Source organism: Phasianus colchicus, chromosome Z (genome assembly GCF_987193195.1).
Source record: "Phasianus colchicus chromosome Z, bPhaCol1.hap1.1, whole genome shotgun sequence".
NCBI classification, from domain to species: domain Eukaryota; kingdom Metazoa; phylum Chordata; class Aves; order Galliformes; family Phasianidae; genus Phasianus; species Phasianus colchicus.
Window position 1 is genome coordinate 57,246,088 of NC_143476.1, and position 21,202 is coordinate 57,267,289.

At 37.9% G+C, this 21,202-nt stretch overlaps 1 protein-coding gene across 10 annotated transcripts in view; it reads right to left on the reverse strand.

Annotated features, from left to right (window-relative positions):
* Window positions 1–2,380: 2,380 nt before the first annotated feature.
* TJP2 (tight junction protein 2) overlaps window positions 2,381–21,202 on the reverse strand; it is a 64,992-nt gene continuing 46,170 nt past the window's right edge. For all 10 annotated transcript variants that reach the window (XM_031608783.2, XM_090130641.1, XM_031608784.2 and 7 more), the window contains 18 exons: window positions 19,782–19,885; window positions 19,481–19,634; window positions 18,337–18,445; window positions 18,086–18,225; window positions 17,348–17,414; window positions 15,268–15,418; window positions 13,888–13,996; window positions 12,115–12,325; window positions 10,725–10,912; window positions 9,611–9,706; window positions 9,426–9,505; window positions 8,205–8,415; window positions 7,750–7,850; window positions 7,165–7,377; window positions 6,682–6,792; window positions 5,369–5,707; window positions 4,855–4,940; window positions 2,381–3,303 (listed from right to left, as the gene is read on the reverse strand). In XM_031608783.2, coding sequence (XP_031464643.2) covers window positions 3,135–3,303; window positions 4,855–4,940; window positions 5,369–5,707; window positions 6,682–6,792; window positions 7,165–7,377; window positions 7,750–7,850; window positions 8,205–8,415; window positions 9,426–9,505; window positions 9,611–9,706; window positions 10,725–10,912; window positions 12,115–12,325; window positions 13,888–13,996; window positions 15,268–15,418; window positions 17,348–17,414; window positions 18,086–18,225; window positions 18,337–18,445; window positions 19,481–19,634; window positions 19,782–19,885 — 2,639 coding nt within the window. In that variant the 3' untranslated portion in view covers window positions 2,381–3,134. The remainder of the gene's footprint in view (window positions 3,304–4,854; window positions 4,941–5,368; window positions 5,708–6,681; window positions 6,793–7,164; window positions 7,378–7,749; window positions 7,851–8,204; window positions 8,416–9,425; window positions 9,506–9,610; window positions 9,707–10,724; window positions 10,913–12,114; window positions 12,326–13,887; window positions 13,997–15,267; window positions 15,419–17,347; window positions 17,415–18,085; window positions 18,226–18,336; window positions 18,446–19,480; window positions 19,635–19,781; window positions 19,886–21,202) is intronic.

A 21,202-nucleotide genomic window follows, 5' to 3' on the forward strand; every position in this document is an offset into this window, starting at 1 on the left:
AGTGATCTGTAAAACAGGATTAATGCATACTTTGCATAATACTCCTTAGAGCTGAAGAGCATTTTTAGAGAAACAGCAATTTTGGTTGGAAATTGATGTTCCATAAGAGATGCCAGAGAAGCCTTGCCTGAAGAAAAAAAGAAAGCATTGAAGAAGCAAACAAACAAATCAGATTGCTTTAGGCATCTTATAATGCAAAAACATAAACAATGTGGAAATCTGACTATGCTATTTCTGTTCTTCCTGTTACTCTCTCTTTTCTGCTATCACCCAAAGGTGCCTACAGGACGAAAACCTCTGGTGGCCATCTAGATGAATCACCCAACCCATGCAGAACTGGTGTTTTGTTGGGAGATTTCAAAGGAAATTGCTATTGTCAAAAGAGTTTTTGAATCTTATCTTAGCTTTTGTTGTAGTGAAGTACCAGAGGATCTAGTCTTTCAAGAGAAGGTCTTGTAGACAAGACCCTCAGCATGATTTTTTCCTAATGCAATGGTGCTGACCTAGTGCCAAATTCCTCATGGGAAAACATACTTAATTTCTCAGTACCCTTTGGCAGTGTTCATGTATTTCTGTCTTCTACTACTCAGTAGTATTTGCTATAAATTCATAAAAAGCTGCTATCTCACTATGGGCAAAAACATATTTTATTTCACCTTGGAGATGTCACTATCTCTAAATTTGTAAAGTTAGATAAGTGAAGGAAAATTATAAGCACTTAAATTTTAGTTGCTCCATTATTCAAACAGAACTATGGGTTTTTGAATGACCTCATTGTCCTCTGTTGCTACTACCTGCTCAGAGCTGAAACTGCATTTTTTAACATTTTACAATACTGCATCAAATGTGCAGTCTGCAGTGAAAAAGTAAAATACCATAACAGTAGTGAATGTGAATCAAGCTACTGATCCTGTTCAACATATGCACTCACTGACCTTTATGTAGATCCTTTTCTTTCCTCTGTACTTCTGATTTTACTTTACTATATTTTAAGTGCAACAAATAGAATCTTATTTCTGTTGGTAGTTCTTTAACACATTTTTAATGTCATAATTTCAACTGACATGAAAATCTAAGTTTACTAATTGAAAGTGTATATACACTGATTTCTTTGCTTTCAAACTCATTCTAATTTCTAATAATATTATCCATTTTCCTTTCGAAAGAAGGAATTGTTGATCGATTTTATGGCAGCTTTAGAACAGCCAGTATCTATTTCTTTCAGGAAAAAAAGAAAAGAAGTTACATAACATAGTTTATTTTAACCATGTATCTTTGTTGCTTGGTGTTACTCTTCACATGTCAGCAGAATAGAAGAAAGGTAATTGGCTTCTAAAAATTATTAATTTTTTTTCTTTTTTCTTCTTTTTTTTTTCTCCTTAAGTTAGAGGTAGTGTCTGGGCAGCTCAGGCTGCCCAGTACCCCATCCAACCTGGCCTTGAACGCCTCCAGGGATGGGGCAGCCATAGGATCTCAGGGCATCTGTGCCAGTGCCTCACCACCCTCAACATAAAGAACTTCCTCTTCACATCCATCTAACCTAAATTTCCCCTCTTTTAGTTTAAAACCATTCTCCTTTGTCCTATCACCATCACACCACATAAAAAGTTGGTCTCCCTCCTGCACAGATGCTCCCCTTAAGTACTGGAAGGCCACAACGAGGTCTCCCCATGGCCACTCCTTCTGCAGGCTGAACAAGCCCTGCTCCCTCAGCCTCTCTTCATACGACAGGTGCTCCCACCCTCCAGTCACCTTCCCAGCCTCCCTGCCCACTCCAGCAGCTCTGCATCTTCATGATTCACCAAGTTATAACCACACATGAACAGAAGGAGGCGAGGGTCGTACGTGGAGCAAAAACCACTCTGACAAACTGATGGCCATCACTCTTGCTTCAGCTCCCTTATATACAACCAGCCTATAAGCTAAAATCTAATGTATACAGTATGTGACTACTGCAAAGACAGAGTTACGGCATGGAAGTTTGGATGAACCCACTCCTAAACACATACAGCTGGCACCAAAAATGTTTTGATGACAACAAATTCCCTCTAGCTGAGTAAAGTGGCTTAATGAAAGTAAACAAAGGTGAGCAGCCCATGTTTTCTTTTAAACTATTTCTTGCCTTTAGCAAGAAAAGGCAGAAGGCAATACACTAAGTGTAAGTGTCCTACAGGCAGTCTGTAGTTCTGTGTTGGTTTTCTTTTAAAGGAGAAAAAATACAAAAAAATCCGAGGCTTCAAAACACTGCTAAGATAACAGCAACAGTGATGCTTCCCAGTTTACTGAAGAGCAGGAGATGAGGCCTAGAACAATGTACTGCTGTAAGTATGTTCATGGAAGTCAGTCTCTGGCAGCCAAACACTGCTTAGAATTAAAAAAAAAAAAGAAATGCAACATTTGTCTAGAATCTATTGTTTATTATTTGTGGCTGTGGAAATTTCGATACATGACTGAATTTCTACACCATTTTTTTCTGTTTTAGCACAACCTGGTCTTTTCCAGCCAACCTGACCAGCTGCACAGTCAGTTATGTACAGTCAGTACTTTTGAAATATCGTGCTTATATGAACTCTGAAAAACAACATACAAGGTAAATTCTTGCCATGAATCTGATAAAAAAGTTAGGCAAAAGAGTCCATCCCCCCATTAGTGTGTTATGGCTTTACATACGTATCAGATGTCCAAACAAACAATTAGAAATGCTTCTTGTTAAAGGCACTTACTGTTTTTACATACTTGTAAGTTTAGTTCTGTTGCATCGAGGAGTTTATCCCTAGATCATATTTTCATAGAACAGCCCAAATTGGCAGCGTTAATAAAAGGGAAAAAAAGGTTTTCATGTTAAAGTATGAAAATAGCAACAAATAATGCAAACTTTAAAACAGGATTTGGTCCTCTCAAAACAGGCAACAGCGTTCAGGCGATAGTGATTTCTTTTCTTAGACGCTAACAAAATGGCATATCCCCAAAAAACAAAGTCTTCCAGTTTCAGCCTATGGATATGTCTACGTTGTGCAGCACACCTACTAATTATCCCCAACAAAAAATACAGCTTTGCAAGACTAACTGTGCTCCACTTTGGCCGGGAAGGAAGAGAACCTCCTTCTGCATTCTGCTTGCACGGACCAGCAAGCCTAGAGTTCTGTGTCTCTGTATCTGGATGGCTGTCCATAGTAACCTTTCTTAGAGTGGTCTGAGAGCTGCCGGCGGTACTCTTCCTCCTCCTCTCCATCACTGCCACAGCTGCCACGATCCTCCAGGTAAGGTCTGGTAGGAGGTTTCTGGGGTTCTGGAGGGCGGCAGCTAGCAGTCAGACAGGGGAAAAGAAAGATAATGTTTACTTCCATTCTGAGAACCTAAAAATGACTCATTGACTTCATGGTCACGCACAGCACAGAGACCCACATAGAGCCCACATAGAGTGAAGCCGCTTCTAGCCCGTTTTACCACTATCAGCATTTGTATGGCCGCGGTAGGACTATCAAGAGAGCGGCATCTTATTTCCAGCAAGCTGGAGCTTCGTGTTCAGATTTGCTCCACTCATCACGCCCGGAAGAATGCCAAGTTTTAAAGTATTAACTACTCTGCACCTCACCCCACATGACCAAGAGCTTGGCTGCTCTTCACGCCCCGAGCACAGAGGTTTCCACGCTACTGCTGGTACCGCAACTGAGCGCCTCAAGTCTTCCTCAAACTGTTCTGCACCATCCATTTCTGCACCATTCTCTGTATGCCTGCTTCCTTTCCTTGCATCTCTGGCCTGCTGTCTCAAGGCCTGAGATGTGATATTTCTTAAACTCATGGCCTTCATTCAAGGCTCTTACAATGGCTCCCATCTCTAAAAAAGCAGGCACAAATAATCGGTGTATTTCCTTTTTATACACTTTGGTGCTGCCCATTTAATGTGAAACCAAGCATGCGTATGTAAATGCAGTCTGCCAAAGGCATCTCACTGGTGTCAAAACCCATGATTTTTGCAGCCCCACACTGTACATAAATAAGGTGTCACTGCCCCTTTCCAGGGCAGCCATTACCATTCCTCCAAAATGCTAAAAGCACTGATTGCTGGAAGTAGGCAAATACTTGGCACACGCAGTTCAAAATGATTTTTTTTGGCTGCTTTCCAAAAAGCATCTAAACCCCACATAAAAGTTTTTAACCTACCAAGAAAAACTGAAATTAAAATTCTGTTTTCTGCATTTTAGTACGTTTCTGCATTTTAAATTATATACTGTGACATCAAAGGATTTGACTCTTTAGAAAGAAGTCCCATTTCTACTGGCTACAACTAAGAAACAAGAAAATCTCGAAGAGTTCTGTAGAGCACAAAACAACAGTGTTTGTGTCTTGGTATTGTGTAGGTTTAAGCTGACACAGTGGTCTTACAATTGAAAAATCACTGAACTTAAATGAAAGAGTCTAACAATTTCATGAGACTAGTTAAATTGAAAAAATGTTCTCTTCTCAGCTATGCCTTGATGGGTAACCTCAGCAAAGTTTCATTCTTGGTTTCCCTACCTAGGCAACACATCTGCAACTGACAAGGCACCTGAGTAATTAAAACAGCTGTTAATAGTAACTGGAACTAAAAACTGACTGTGCAAGTCTCTCAGTAAACATGCACAGTTGTTTCTCCCTAGCTAACTAAAATATTGAGTGTACTAAAAGAAAAAAGAAAATCATGAAAAACAAGAGAGGTTAACTGAGGCTTTGCCTCATCATTACAGTAATTTTCAAGGCACTAGAAGAAAGCAATTACGTAGGTAGGATTGTTTTTATGGATACAAACTATCCTCTTGACACTGAGCTGCACATTCAAGACAGGAATCCAATTTTAAATTGGATATGCCTTACCTCATGGGCTGAGTCCAGTTCTGGTCTGACTTCTGTGTTTTGATGGGGACAGCATAAATATCTGGGTGCTTCTGGGCTATTTCAATCTTTAAAATAAAATTGGAGAAAGTAACTGTTCATTTTAAGTCTATCCATAAGGGAACCCTAGATAATAGACATAGCATGTCACAGCTACATCTGAAACAATTAAAGCACAAACTGATTAATGATCTTATTTATATTCCTGCAGTTGCAAGATCTTTTGCTAGAGTACTGATTAAAAGTACATGCAGAAATGAGGGATTGCAAGAACAGAAGGATTTTTAAGATACAGCTTGCTACAACTAAAATAAGAAGCCAAAAATTATACTCTCTTTTTATATGCAAATCCACACAATGGTATTCCCCTTTGTGTAATTTACCACACTTTCCCTCTCCAGAATCAGCACAATGTAAGTGCATGGTTTTCACTTTCGGGATGCAGGCTGTTCTGTATGGGGAAAGCACAACAAGGGGAGAATGCATTTCTTCATACCCTGGCATTCTGGGCCTCCTGTAGCTCTTGCATTCTTTGCATCCTCGCCTTATGATCCATCTCCTCAAATATTTTTACTTTCCTCAGTACAGATTTTGGAGTATTTTCTTGTTCGCTTCCTTCCTCTTCCAACTTTCCCTCCTCTTCTTCTTCTGCACATGGGACTGCTGGCTGAGTATTTCTCAGGATGGGACGCCCAAAAGTAGGTTTCACAGAAACAGGTGGTGGTGCTGCTTTGGCTGATACAGTTGAAGTCTCACTGCTCATATGGATGTTACTTGGTTTGGAATCATAGTTCTTAGGGAAGTCATATAGATCCTCTTTGTTTTGTAACTTCCCCTAGAAGTATTAATAATACGTTTACAATAATAATTTCATATTATTATCTGAAATAAAGACTTTTATCTGAAATTAATCATTTTGCCTTTGTATTTAATGTCACCCAATGTATATAATGTCACCCTTCATTCAAAGAAAATCTTGAACGGTACTTGAACATTTGGATCATTTGGGTAGCCATACATCCATATGCTACACAACAACCTACAGAAAAGCAGTACATTTAGATTTACTGGTACAAATCTTTGAAGATTACCATAACAAGACATTCCAAGAAAGAGCACAGAGAATACTGAGCAACCAGATGATTTGTCCTCTCTACCTAATACAAAATATCATTAGAAGTGCACAGCAACATGCCTATTTTCTCTTCCACCATTATTTTCATTGTTTGCATTCCACTCGGTCCTACCTCCATTGCTAAAGTGTACTTGTAATATACTTGAACATGGAATGAAGACTGTGAGGGCACCTCAGTCTCTTGCAGAAAAGACTCTAAGGTCAGTGAAAATCAGAAATTGCAATAGTAGAATTTCGTTTCCAAGCATCATCTTGTTTTTTCCTGTTTCATTCCTGAGCAAGTTTTGACTAGCTAGTTAACAACAGTTTCTAGTAATGGAAACTGATGACAGAGGTGGTAGATTCTGCTTTTGCATTTCACAACAGTGGCTCATCAGATAAACGTTTATTGATGATTAGCTTAGATTTGTTCTTGCAGCTTTCAAAAAGTAACTTTTAATTAATTAGCAGACACAAAAAGCAGTATCATTTCTTTCTCCATACAGAGATTTCACAAATTTGAAGACAGCTATAACCCCTTTTCTTTCTGGTGGCTTTTGCAACCCTCTAATTCATTTTCTCTCCGCACTTTCCTTGTTTTCTTGTCTTTGATCATTCCTGTGGCTTTTCTTAATGTGCCACCCTGAAAAGTTCTCCTGAAAGAGGAACTTTGTATTCTGTTTCTACAAGTTTACCTTAGGTGGTTCAGGCTTGAATGCTGGAGGTGGACTAGGTTCTCTAAGAATCTCCCTGCTACCAGCTTTCCTCAATGGAGTTCTTTGTTCCAAGCTAAATTTCTTTATATTCTGTGATAGAACATAAGAGATAAAAAACAACCATGCAGTATCCAGTAATTCAACCATTTTTGGTCTCTCTCATGTTTACTATTTTGGGAAGAATAACCAAAAGTTAGAAGACTGTCAGCAATCTTAATCACTGCAGATATAACTGTCAAGTTCAAGGTGATGAGACATCAGCAGTAACCTATGGAATTAAGCAGAGCAGCAGAGATATTATTACTTTTGCCATACAGAAGATATTTCCAAAACACTGTCATAAGTAACTTAATGCTGCACCTTAAAGACAGTACAAGAGAATATTTTTTTATTTCTAGACCACATAAACAAGGCTTTCATAAAGTCCAAAGCAGAGTCTTATTGAAAATCCAGGCATCTCACCTCCTCATGATGTACAGGTTCAGAGGACCGGCCAACAGATGAAATTCTTGGTTCATCCAAAGGTTCATCAAGTTCATTATCAGTGTATGCACCTCCTTCTCCATCTGTATCTTCTAAGTCACTGATCAACCGACTGTCACAACTCAAATAGTCTGCACCCATGGCAGTAAGGTAAGACATGCGATCATCTGCATCATCTTCCATGCCATCTACCTGCAGAAAAGTTATTAAGAATTAAGGAATAAAGACTAAAGAAATAAGAATTAGAGCTTAGATAGGTCATGACATCATGCTAACAACTGCTTAAGAATTTGACTCTGCAGAAAACAAAAGAAATTCTAATGAAGAATCATAAGGGAAAATCCTGTGAAGTTTATTCCTCCTCATCACTCTTCTCTACCCACAGCATTAGTGATCAAAGTTCCAAAGTATAACAGAAAAACAGGTAATTTTTAGTTAGCAAGACAGACATCAACTGACACTTGTCTAGTATGTCCAGCATGAGCTAACAAAAATTTGAACATTTTCCCTGGCAAGAGGTTATCTCGAGACATCTGTATAGATTAGCATGGACTGATTGCTTACCTTTCCTTCTGACACCCAAACTGCTTCACCTTGCTGTTGCTGAATTGTATCCTTCAGACTACCATACCAGCTATCATTAGCTGAATTCAAATTGATGGTGGCTATACAAAATTAAAGAGAATGTATTTATACACATTTACGTGAGAATGTTAAATAGACATTTCATTTAAATCACAAATATGTAGTATTTTTATTTTATTTGTCCATATCCTAAGATTATTAACTCATATGCATATTGCCTCGGAAAGACAGCATGCTGATTCTCAGACCTTTTTGAATCGTAATTTGGCAAAACAAGGAATTTTGAGAAGAAGTCAAAGAAGAGATTGCTCATGACCATACTTTCACAGTCCTAGTTCCAGCCTGCATATTGAGTTAATAGGCAGAGCAGTAAGTGGATGTTTGAAGACACAGACATCCACTGATAAACAGGTTTGACGCATATTCTTCCTTACCTGTAAAGAGGTGGGAACAAGTTTTCTTCAGCTTGCTTGCTTGCTCGTAAAGCTTCCTTGAGCTCTTGTTAGATGTGGAACACAATCTTTGCCTCATTGTTTTCACACCCTGCTTACTGTCTGGGTTAAAGAAGATTACAATGGGAAACCACTGGGTATAATTTAGCAGATCCACTGCTTTAGGAGTCACATCCAAGAGAGCATGTTTATCCTGTTAACAAGAAAGCACAATCAGCATTATGCCTATATAGACTAAGGGGCAGAGTTTGGAACATCTTATCCTAGAAAATTTAGGACGCCTAACTTGCTGGATTTTTTCTCTACAGTTATTTTACATTCAGAAGCCACAGCAGGCAACATTTTCCCTTCAGCTCCATTTTTCTGAACAGTTTTGCCTGACTGTATCCACATTCTTATGTTAATTAACTAACTAATGTTAAGTTAAATACATTTATTTTACTGAATTTAACTGGCCTTTCTCTCTACCTGTTCATACCACAGCTTCCACTAACCCAACAATTCTGGGTATTAACTGTGGAATTTTATCTATTATTAGCTGTGGAAACTCTTTTTTCCTTTAATTACCTCTAGTGTTAAGATGAATGGGATGTGTGCTGCAACGGGGCCTGAGCTCTGAATAGCCCCGTGTCATATTTTAACCCCTCTGGCACTGCCTTTCTTGGGCTCAGGGTAATAAGCAGCAGAATGTATTATTTAGCCTACTTTTTTAGGTGCTTTGAATACAACCTATTTACTTTATCCCCAAAGAGTATTACAAAAAGAGTCAGTGCAGTCTCAGTAGATATCACAGCTACCACAATCCCTTCCTAGTCAATTCACATAAGGGAAACTTTGAAGGAAACTAAAATATTAGATTTCTGATGGTAATTGCAATGTGTAAAGCACCGCATGACAGAAAAACTACACTGGCAAATTCAGGAAGCAAACTGTACAACGTAGACACCCCTCTGCTTCAATTCAGAATGGGTAATATAGCAGAATTTAATTTTTAGTATCAGGTTCGCATTCTCATTTAGAGAACAGCTATTAAAATCACATAAGTTGATCTTAAATACATTTCAAAACAGCCCTATGATTAAACAAGTCTGATCATCACAGAAATAGATTCAGTGAAGATGGGAGAACTCCCAGGTTTTAAGAGCAAACAAACTGAATAATATGCCTTTAAGAGTAAGCAATTCTCATAGAAAAATACTCTACCTGCTCAATGATTTGCCTCACAGTGTTCAAGCGTACTACCCCAGTTGCCTTCTCTGAACCTGCATCTCTGGGTTCTGTCTCTGCAAAGAAAACATTTTATCTCACCTATAGTAGCTGGAAAGGTAAGAGATGAAGTTACCAATTTTTCAGCTAAAGATGATAAGGAAGCTGGAAGGACAACTTACTTGCAGTCTGGTACAGGTGAGGCAAGTCATTTGACAACTTCTCCATAGCAACATCTGCAATAGGGCCAAATATCACAACAGGTCTCTTAAAACCAGCTGCAAAAATATAATTGGAGAAAAGGTAAGCTCAGTAAGATCACTTTTACATACTTATGTGAAGTAGTACAAAATATCCTCATTTACACAACTTGAAGAAAACTTCATCAGCTGAGAAAGCATAAAAGTGTTTCAGTTTAACTTTCTTATTCCTCATAATGATGATGGGTTGAGAAGATTCTACATTCTGAAAATTCATGATGTATCTTCAGCAGTCTTTCCATCTACAAAATAACATGACCCTTCACCCAGTGGGATTTCTGAAACTAAAGCTACAAATGCTAAACCAGCTGCAAGGCAGCCTAAAGAAGCAAAAGAAATGCAAAATTCTGTTATGCTAATGTCAAAAGAAGTGCTAATATAGTTCCTGCAAGTGGATGAATACCATTCTATTTCTCAGTCTTCATTGGTGAGTTCCTTCAAAACACATTTTACAGTTTTTTTTCCTTTTTTTTTTTTTCTTTTTCCCCACAACATTATCGTGTGCAAATGTCCAGGAAACATTACCCAACGTAATGAGCAATATAGCTAATTTTTTTAACAGCTAATTTGAACTCACAAGGACAGACCATATCAACTCCAAATTTACTAACAAATTTGGACTGAATATACAAACTACTGAATATACTTAGGTTTTACTTGCTTTCAAGATAATGTTAAGTGGTGCTGAACTAGAAATGGTGAATCATTTCAGTCACATGAATTGTATTTTCTAAGCAAGCCACAGAGAAGTTGAGGAAACAAAAAAAAAATTCTACTTGTTTCTTTTTTTCTTCATTTTGAAACCTGAAATTGGCATGTGTAATTTAGAGGCAAGTGAGAACAGCAGTTTAGAAAACACAGAAAGCTTTCTTTTTAAAGTTGTTAATTTGCATTCTGATAAAAACATGATCTTTTTCTGTTCTTCAAATTTAACACTTAAGCCTAAGTTGTTCCAAATCACTGATTTAGCTGAACAAATGGACACCAAAAGAGCCAGCAATAAATGGACAACTGGCTACAGTGGTCTCACACTTACCTTCACGCAACTGAACTCGTTCATAAGCTGGGAATTTTGTGCCCACTGATACAATAGCTGTCAGATCTTCACGACTCTTCCTCAAATTTTTCTTCACTCCAGATCGCTGTCCGCGTGTTCTCCAGAAGTCTGCCCTGTCACTAGGGCCATCTTTTTGGGCATTTTGAACACTGGCCATCTGCTCGGCTCTGACAGAGAAAGCAAAGTGCTTATGTGTATGCAACTAGTCAAAAATGGGCATAAGGCCCTTAGCTGAATAAGTGAGTTTTGAATTTGCAATTGGTACTTTGACAGCTAGGCAGACATGAAAGTTGAAAAGGATACAAATGCAAGTTTTGTGCGTTGGAGCAAACTTAGCATCAGCATGATGATCCAGTTCGCCAAACAGCCCACAAGTTTTAAACTGATAACTCATACAGGCATAAATAAAAGAATGCAACTGCACAGCATGGTGAAGAAAGAGCACGATGGCCTAAATAATTACAGCCATTATTCTCTTCTTTATTAGAGCTTTTAAGTTACGTCACTACAGTATAAAAATAAAGGCTGGTTTGGACATATTAATTACCAGAGAGGACAGAATGTACTAACCAGGAAAGAGGCAGGGGAACCATGTATGACTGTATTTCAGGAATTTCTGTACAATGCAACTGAGAACATTTTTTTTTTCTCCCCATTGTAAAATCGTTACCCCCCTCAAGGACGTAAAGGCTAGAGTTTAAAAAAAACATCCTTACTGCTTTTGCAGATGAATTTTAATTCTCTTATTCAGTGCACAAATTATGGACTGGATTACTTTTATCTCACCTTAACTTTTACCAGAACAGTGTAATATAAGCAAAATACCAAAAAAAATCATTGCTGTAGTTTAACTCCACAGTTCATGCAAAAATTACTATTATGGCTACCAAGAAATATTATCTTGGAATAAATTCTTGAACTGTTTTCCGCAAGAATTAACAAAGAGTTCTGCACTGGAAGAGATAAATTATCAGAGTATCCCTGCACATGCAGTAATGAGATCTTGCTGGATTTTGTTTTTTTGCTTGTTTTTTAAAACTATTCTCAAGCAAAAAAAGAACCTTCTTCCTATTTTGTACAAGAGGAATTGAAGAAGTTTATGGTCAATGCTTGGGTGATTACTTAATCATGAGCTCTAGGGCTATGCTGCAAAAGCCCAGCTCAGCGTGTACATAAAACTATTCTTTCTCCCACCATCTTCTAAAATCTACAGTTTTGAAGGAACAACTGTTGTGAAAGTAAAGGCAGAACAATTTCATCATTCTTTTATGGAAGATAGGAAAAAAAAACAGCAAAGAAGAAAAGTATGGCAAAGAAAAGAAAAACACATATTTTTAACAATGAATAGGAGAACAGAACGTCAGCTTACCTGCTCCTATTTGGAATGAGGCCCTTTTCAAGTTCATTTCCAATTCTCACAGCCAGCCAGTTTCCCAGTTTGCCATCATACAGTGTATCAACTACTCTAAAGATTTCCCCTCTGGTAAAGGCTAAGCTCTGTGGTGACTCTTTTTCACACTCAAAGTGGCTTCTGATGAAGAATGAATCTCCTCTGCCACAGGCCATGATGTCTCTGTATACTAAAGAAGGAATTCCATTTAGTTTATGATTTTTACATTTGAAAGAAAGATTAAACTGTCATTTCAGTTAAGAGTTTAAAATTAGAAACATATAATGAAGGCTGGAAAAGACTAAGAACACCATCTAGTCCAACCATCAACCCATCACCACCATGCTCACAATACCATGTCCCTACTCCCTGTTCAAACATTCCTCACCACTCTAAGAATAATTTTTTCCTAATATTCACTCTGAACCTTCCCTAGAGCAACTTGAGGCCATTACCTCATCCTGCCACTATTTACATGGGAGAAGAGGCTGACACCATCTCACCACAATCTCTTTACAAGGAGTAAGCTGCAGAGAGTGATAAAATCATCTTTGAGCCTCCTCTTCTCTAGTACAATCCCAGTTCCCTCAGCTGCTCCTCATAAGACTTGTGCTCCAGACCCCTCACCAGCTTCAGTGACATTCTCTGGACACACTCGATGTCTTTCTTGTAGTGAGGAGCCCAAAACTGAACACAGTACTCAAGGTGTGGCTTCACCAGAGCTGAGTACATGGTAAAGCTCACCTCCCTGCTTTTGTTGACTACACTATTTTTGATACAAGCCAGGATGCCGTTGGCCTTTTTGGCCACCTGGGCAGTCTTCTTGCTCATGTTCAGCCAGCCGTCAGCTAACACCCTCAGGTCCTTTTTCTTTGCACAGCTTTCCAGCCACTCTGCCCCAAGAACATGATGGATGGGGTTATGTGGCCAAAGCGCAGAACCCAGAAATTGTCTTCTTAAAGCTCATACACTTGGCCTCAACCTATCAATTCAGCCTGTCCAGATTCTGCTGTAGTGCATTCCTAAGACACACTGTCACTTCATCCAAACTTGGTGTCATCTGCAAACTTACGGAGGCTGCAATCAATTCCCTCATCCAAATAATCAATAAGGATAATTAAAAAGGGCCAACTCCACTATTGACCACTGAGGAACACCACCAGTGATCAGTCGCCGGATGGATTTAACTCCATTCAATTCTTCCAGTCCACTCAAAAATACACAAAAGAACAGCCTTCACAACCAATACCCTGCACCTATAATTATCAATAACGTTCTATATTTGTACATAAATAGCCATTACAGCAAAAGGGAAGCATGAACTTGCACCCTCAAAAAGCAAAAGGCTTGCTCCTTCACTGCTCATTAATTGCACTCTTTCTGCTGGGTGACTGTGAATACCTTATGACTGCCAAGGCACAGCTGAAAAGAAACGTAAACACCAGATCTTAGGCCAACTGCTACACAAAGAAAAGCAGAAGGAACAAGCACTATGCTATCAGGATTAAGAAAAGATGCTACTAACTAATAATGCAAATGGTGATTAAATGTTCTGATAGACATATCATACAGGTATCTCTATGATTTCTGTGGTATGGAAGACAGCTGTCTTGTATGCTACTGAAAAGGTAACTAAAATGCTGTCAAGAATAAGCAAGAGAGAAGTTATCTGTAGTTTCACTTGCAAAATAGATCACAGCATCCTTCTGAAACCTCCAAAAGCTTCATACACATTTTGTTAAAAGCACCCACCTTCATATTTGCTTTGAGCCAAAATTGTCACTGTTTCACCTTTGGGAATTTCTAATAGGTATAAAACAGCATCCTCCCGAACAATGCCTCTGAAATCCTGACTGTTTACCTACATACCAAAAAATAAAAATAACACCAGAGAAAAACAACAATTAAAAAGAATACCCAAAGCTTTTTGTTTAACTTAAATATATATATAAAATCATAGAATCAAGAATTGGTCAGGTTGGGAAAGGCCTTAAAGATCATCAATTCCAACCACAACCTAACCATACTACCCTAACTCTTAACAATCCACTGCTAAATCATATCCCTGAGCACCACATCAGTTTTTAAACACATTCAGGGATGGTGACTCAACCACCTCCCTGGGGAGCCTATTCCAGTACTTAACAACCCTTTCTGTAAAGAAGTGTTTCCTAATATAGGACCTAAACTCACCCTGGCGCAACTGGAGGCCATTTGCCCTCATCCTGTCACCTGTCACCAACCCTGAGAAGAGACCAACCCTGCTCTCGCTGTAAGTACCTTTCAGATGTTGGAAGAAAACAATAAGGTCTCCCCTCAGCCTCCTTTTCCCCGTATTAAACAGCCCCATTTCCTTCAGTCTTTCCTCATAGTGCATATTCTCCAAGCCCTTCACAAGCCTTGTTGCCCTTCTTTGGACCTGCTCCAGCACCTCCATGTCCTTTCTGTACTGAAATGCCCAAAACTGAACACATTACTCGAGGCGAGGCCTCACCAATGCTGAGTACAGGGGCAGGATGTCCCTAGTCCTGTCTTATGTATTATCTTCCTTTTTTTTCCCCTACATTTATTTATTAAGTCAATATGGATATTTTAATCTTGCCATTCGCTGTAGCCTTCCCAGAATAATAAGGTTCTAGTTGTTTATTGCTAGATTGTTTCAATTTCTTCTACGACTTGAATAGTCTCCAAAAGGCCTTAAAAAGGCTCCTAAAATTGAACTAAAAAAAAAAAAAAAAAAAAAAAAGAATGAAAAAGGACAAAATACCATAGAAAAAATAATTCAGAACCTTGTCATCTAAATAAGTTGAAGAAAAATTAAAAAAAGAAAAATATACTATCTCCAATTTTTTTTTTTCTCCTCTCCAAGACTAGGAGGAAACAGTGTACAGAAAATCTTGAGGCATTTTTTAAACTTAATCTTTTCCCTATCTATTCTTTCCACAGAATTTTATACATCTCGATATATAATTTGAGTTCTCCTTCATAAGCTGATTATAGTAAGGTCGCTCCATCACACAGTTACACATCAAGCAAAAATCTGACTTTCTGAGAACATGACTTGTTCTATATTTCCAGTAAGAAGCAAATAAAAAATTATAAAAGCTTGAATTTCAAAACACAAATTCATACCTTGAGAATCTGATCTCCTTCCTGAAGTCCTTCCTGGTCAGCTGAGGTGCCTTCTTGAATTCCAGCAATAAATATCCCTACATCATTTCCACCAGCAAGCCGCAGACCCACACTGTCCCCTTTCTTGAATCTCACCATTTTCGTATTAGGACTACAAGATTTATAGGCAGAAGAAGGACAGCCAAACATTAGGCATATGACAGTAACAGGCTGTCAAGAGCAAAAAACTGCAACTTAAAAAAATATGTTAGTAATACTTTTATATGCTTTCTGTCACTAGATAGGCTGTACTTACCCATGTAATGCTTCAAAGAAAGAAAGCAGAAAATTTACATTTTTTAGAGTAGAAACTGAGTTAGAAAGGGGACGAAGTGACATACCCATACATGACAGAGAGTAAACAAATTCTTGGTTTCTGACGTCCTGAATACTTACCACCTACTGGATCTTCTGTCACATAAGCAGCTTTTTTTTTTTTTATTTTAAATTTTTTGTATGAAAACAGCCTGAGTAATGAGTAATCCCACTCATAGTTTTTTCCTCCAAGCACCCAAGAACCGTCAAACAAATGACAGTTTCTTTGCAGTTTAACATTTATTAGATCATGTGGAACTTCTGTTTACTCTTACCACAAATACTTCAAAATATATTTTACTGTTATGTTATCTGTCATACCTTTTATATTTCAGAAGGGAAGAGGCTATAGGATTAGGTTCAGCTTTTTTCCTGTCAGAAAAGCTGTATGCCTGAATGACCTTCCAACACAGAGGACAGTATTTATCTGTCAGCCTTTCTCACTAATACTCTAAGCCTGTATTATAAATTCCCCTTCACCAAAATAATCACTTGATTAATTTGTACATCAGTGACAACAGGGTCCAACTCCAGGGAAGATCTGAGAAGAGAATCTATTTGACAAAAAAAAAAAAAAAATTCAAGACGCACAATCTTTAGGCTTTCCTTTACAAGCTTAGCACTCCTCTTCCTTTAATTTTTGTATTTGGGAACAGTCAAAGGGAACAGGTATGCTGATTTCATATCAATACTGTTTACAACCTTTAGTATCTTATTTCTTAACGCAACAACAGTACCAGATTAAAAAAGAAAACAACAACACAAAACTGCCAACTCCCCACCTCCACAAATTTTGCAAGCAGTATTTTTTCTTTCATTCAGAGCAGATAGGGACTGCACAGGCTTGAGTTTGAACAAACTTCTGTATAGAATTTTTCAGCATTGGCCTTTGCTTCCAACAGACTTGTTCCCAAATAGAGAATGTTCTCTTAGTATCTTAGTATAGGGGAAAAAGGATTGTTGTCTTTTTAAGTATAAAATAATGAAGAAGTTTAAAATACACTATCTACATTCCATAGCTTTGCGCAGGCTAGAATGGACCTGTGCTCAAAGCAGTTGTCCTGATCAGTTATGCTTCTGAGTATCACTGGTGGTGGAGATACCACAAAATACATGGGAAAGCCGTTCAAGAAATTAACCAATCACACAGAAAAGTTTCTCTATACCAAGCCAGACTTTTCTATGTTCCAGCTTGTGTCTGTTGCTCTTCATCCTACCACCTTGCCCTATAGGGGCTCTATTTTCTCTGCATGTAGTCATTAGGTAGCTGGAATCAACGCTGTCTTCTGTTCTCTCTTCTTCAGGCTTGACAACCTCCATTCTCTTATAGTCTCTTCTTCTGTGCCATACACTGACTCTGTTGATGTGCCAGAGCTAGATATACTCCAGTGTGTCTATGTCTTTTCTTGGCCTTGCAGGACACAAAATTCCAAAAGCTATCCCACAAGTGCAAAATAGGGAATAAAAAACATATCTCTGTCTAAATTCCTACGAATGCACAGAAGCACAGGGTCTTCCAGGCATAAAATAAGTCTATATCTTCTATACAAATACTTGTAAAACTAATCTTTTTCCCAAGTACATACAGTTAGAAGGCATGTGATTTTGGCATTAAACTTTAAAAGGAGTATTACTCCAAATGTACAGAAATTCTGAACACATGGAACTAATACGTGCAAGTCATGAAAGCACTGAGAGCAAAAGAACAAGGAATATGCCTCCTTACCCATATATCGCTTCATCTTCGGGGCTGGGTTTAAGAATCGTTCTTGTAGCCGCTTTTGGTTGAGGCACTGTGTGTAAAAAAAAAAAAAAAAAAGGTCAGTGGAAGTTACTAAGCTATAAAAAAAAGTTCAACTGGCAACAATTTTTAGTGATCAGATAGCAGACCAACTGCCCCATGCCAAAGATTAATACAAAAATGAATGTTAATGTCCTCAGAAGGAGAGATCAGTTCACTCCACATGATTTTACTATTAAAGCCTTTTATTAAAGTAACCAACTTGTTTGGTACAGGAAGATTAATACAAAAATTCAAATGCCTATCATTTTTTGTGTAGAACTGATCCACTTTCCTTTATTTTCAGTTGTTTCTTTGCTTTTACTTAATTCTTGGGGGAAAAAATATCATCAGAAAGATATACAACTCTTTTTTCAGTCAAGACAAACCAGACATCAGAAATAGCTCTTCTTGTCTACTTAGGCTACGAGGCTACTAGGTAGCATCTAGAAAAGCAAATGCTTTTTGCGATAGTAATTCCAATGGACCACTACCTTCAGGTAATCTCAGATATTTCCTCTTTCTCTATACCACAAAGCAAAGACAGATCTCTTTTGCAAACAAGGATGTGATTAACAGGAAGACTATGCTAGACTTGTGGATGTGACTGAGGGAAACAGACTTTTTGTAGTCAGGAGAAGGAAAAAAAAAATGGGGAAAAAAATTATAATGGGAAGCTCTGACCTGCTACATCATCTTGGTACTTTGGTTCTTTGTCTGCATCTACAACAGTGACAGCAGTTGTAGCAATATCACCAGTTGATTTAAATGGCGTAGGCATTGCTCCCATCCTGGACATCCTGTTGGATGGATCATCTTTTGAACTAAATTGAGCACAAAAAAATGAAAGAATGCAGTAAAAACAGTTAACTGTTAGTGCATGTATTTTAAGCATTGCCTTGATAAGCAAAATACTAGAAAACAACACTTCTTACTTTGTTTTATCTTTCAGCTTTTCATTGGATGAATGTGAATCCAGATCAGAATGATGTAATCTGTCATCTTGAGGGGAGAATGATCTGTTTGACTCTATTTCAGAAATATCTACAGAAACAAACAAAAAAAAATATAAATGAAAAGAGAAATATCTATAAACACAGCAATAAACCAAAAAACACCTATACTGTCTGTACATATAATTACCACATTTGTTTACAAAAACTTTCACATATATGTAGAATCTTCAAGTCTATTTCCCTTCCAAGTATGGTGTTTGGATTTGACTAGAGTTCCATAGGTGCTGTATGCTTTTTAGTGCTTCCCCTCTCTCCACTCAAAAATACTTCAAGAAGTTTTCACACAACTTTTGGGAAACATGCAACACACAACTATTATCACCATACCACTCCTAGATTAGCTAGCATTCATTTCAGTTCTGCTGAGAAAAGGAAAACTACATTAACCATCCTCATTACTGCTTCTCAGTGACAAAACAGTAGCCTTCAGATTTGAGCTACATTTCTGTCATGACAGTAAAACCTATGAAGCACTGTACGGACTATGCTGATATATGAGAAACAAATATCTTGCACCAAGTAATGTAACATCCTACTCCCCCAGACATCCTGAGGCCATCCCAAAGTGAGATCATATTGTGAGATACAGCTCATGCACTGTCAGAGATCACTTGTGAAGATACTGGAAATTGAAACCATTTCTCCTGGAGACTTCATATCCTTGTCCTGAACGCTTTTCTAATGAATTCTGTAATGAATGTTAATGTCCTCAGAAGGAGAGATCAGTTCACTCCACATGATTTTACTATTAAAGCCTTTTATTAAAGTAACCAACTTGTTTGGTACAGGAAGTAAGCAACATTGACCGTTATTTTGCCTGACCATTACTACTTTTTCTGTCTCTGCCTCTGCCCAATATGTAATCATGTGATTACTACAGAATTCTTCTTTCACCTAAAAGGAAGTTGGCTTGATGCTTATTTAGCTAGTATTTAGTTGTGTGTGCAGTTTTTTGCTTGTTTTGTGTTTCAAAACCTAGTGCTACTGTACCACTGCAAAACACTATAAGATCCAATTTATCTCTGTGCAGAAAGAAGAAATTTTCATCCAAATTAAACCTCACCATCCATTTCTGAGTCACTGTCATTCAATGAAGGAATGTTGAGCAGGGTCTGCTTTCTGTCCCTGAGGACAACCAGCTGGAGCTTTCCCCGAGACTTCTCAATCAACTTTCGGGCATCAGCTAAAGACATGTTTTCTGTCACTGTACCATTGATCTGGATATAAAAAAGGTATCAAGTAAATAATAAAAATCCATATTGCACTGAAGTTCAACACTGAATTTCACTATAACATGACATTCCCCAGATAAATCATCTTTAACAAGTACTTGCTACACTGCTAGTAGTTTAACCACAACACACCTTAAGAATGATATCCCCTTCATGAAGGTTGCCATCTTTGGTTGCTAGGCCAGTACTGGTCATTTCTTTTATGAAGATCTGACTTCCAAGTCGGAGACCATATTCTAGAATCAGAAAAATAACCCATTGTAGCTTAGATAATAAGCAAGAATACATACATTTTTTTAAATAATGTTGTATACGAGCAGCCTTACACTATGAGAAAAATAAGAAATGGGAACCAAGTATACAAACTTAAGCTCAGATGCTTCTATTTCAGTGCTGTCACACCTGTATAAACAGGTCTGAAAACAATCACAGACAAACCACTAGCCTGCACCTTCAAAAGTGAAATGACACCTTTGTTCTGGACATGCTCATAAACACAGTGGACTACATTCTCTCTGCATCATAGTTTGTATGGTATAGAAAGGCATGGGAAAGTGTCAACAAGACTAAGAGAAGAGCTAGTTCTTTTACTGTTTGCTTTATGGGGGCCCTTTCCTATCTATAACAACCTAGTAAGTTGTCTCCTTTGTTTTGGGCAAAGGGGAGAAAAATGCACAAAAGTTAACACTGATTTTATAAAAAGCATGTCTTTGAGCATAAGAAGACAGAAACCACACTTAAGAGAAACCGCAGAGTGTATATATATGAGTGGCAGGAAGTATTAAGGAAATGCTGGCTACATATAAAACTTCTTAAAGTCATCTGATATCCTTATTTGGATAACTATCTGCATTATATGTAGAAGTAGAAACATTACATGCATGGGAAGAACAAGAAGGAGGGAAAATGATCCTCACCAGAGCCAAAATGAGTGATTTCTGCATACAAAGCTTATATAGGAAGAAAATTCTCACAATAGGCACATTTTAAATTTAAAACAACAACACAACCTCCAACAAGCAAACAAACAACCAGAAAATTTGCATTATCTAATCTCAGATAGGTTTTACAAGAGTCTTTATTTCACTGCGCATTAAAAGATCCCACTTTTGGCTTTTATCTACACACTCCAGTGCTTGACAGAAAAAGGCGGCTATTTCAGTTGTTGCTGTTTCAGCATCCATTAATTACATTCTGAAGTATTTAGAATCAAACAATTCTTGGAACCACTTATTTCCTTCAGCATAATAAAATTAAATGCACCATTAACAGCAGAGTCTACCCTTCACTCATTGTAACTACCCATTTTATGGATATGACAAGTGTAATCTCAGTCATGATCATATCCATGCTTCAAACCACATTTAGAAGAATAGGGAGGAGAAAACAGAAAACTAAAGGACACAGAGGCTCAAAAAGACTCAAATGATCTGGGTGAACAGTTATTTGTACAAAGGCAAAGTCCAAAGTGCTGGGGGAAAAAAAAAAAAAACAAACACCAAAAACATCTGAGAGCAAACTGAGAGAAGAAAAGAACAACTTAAACAACCAGT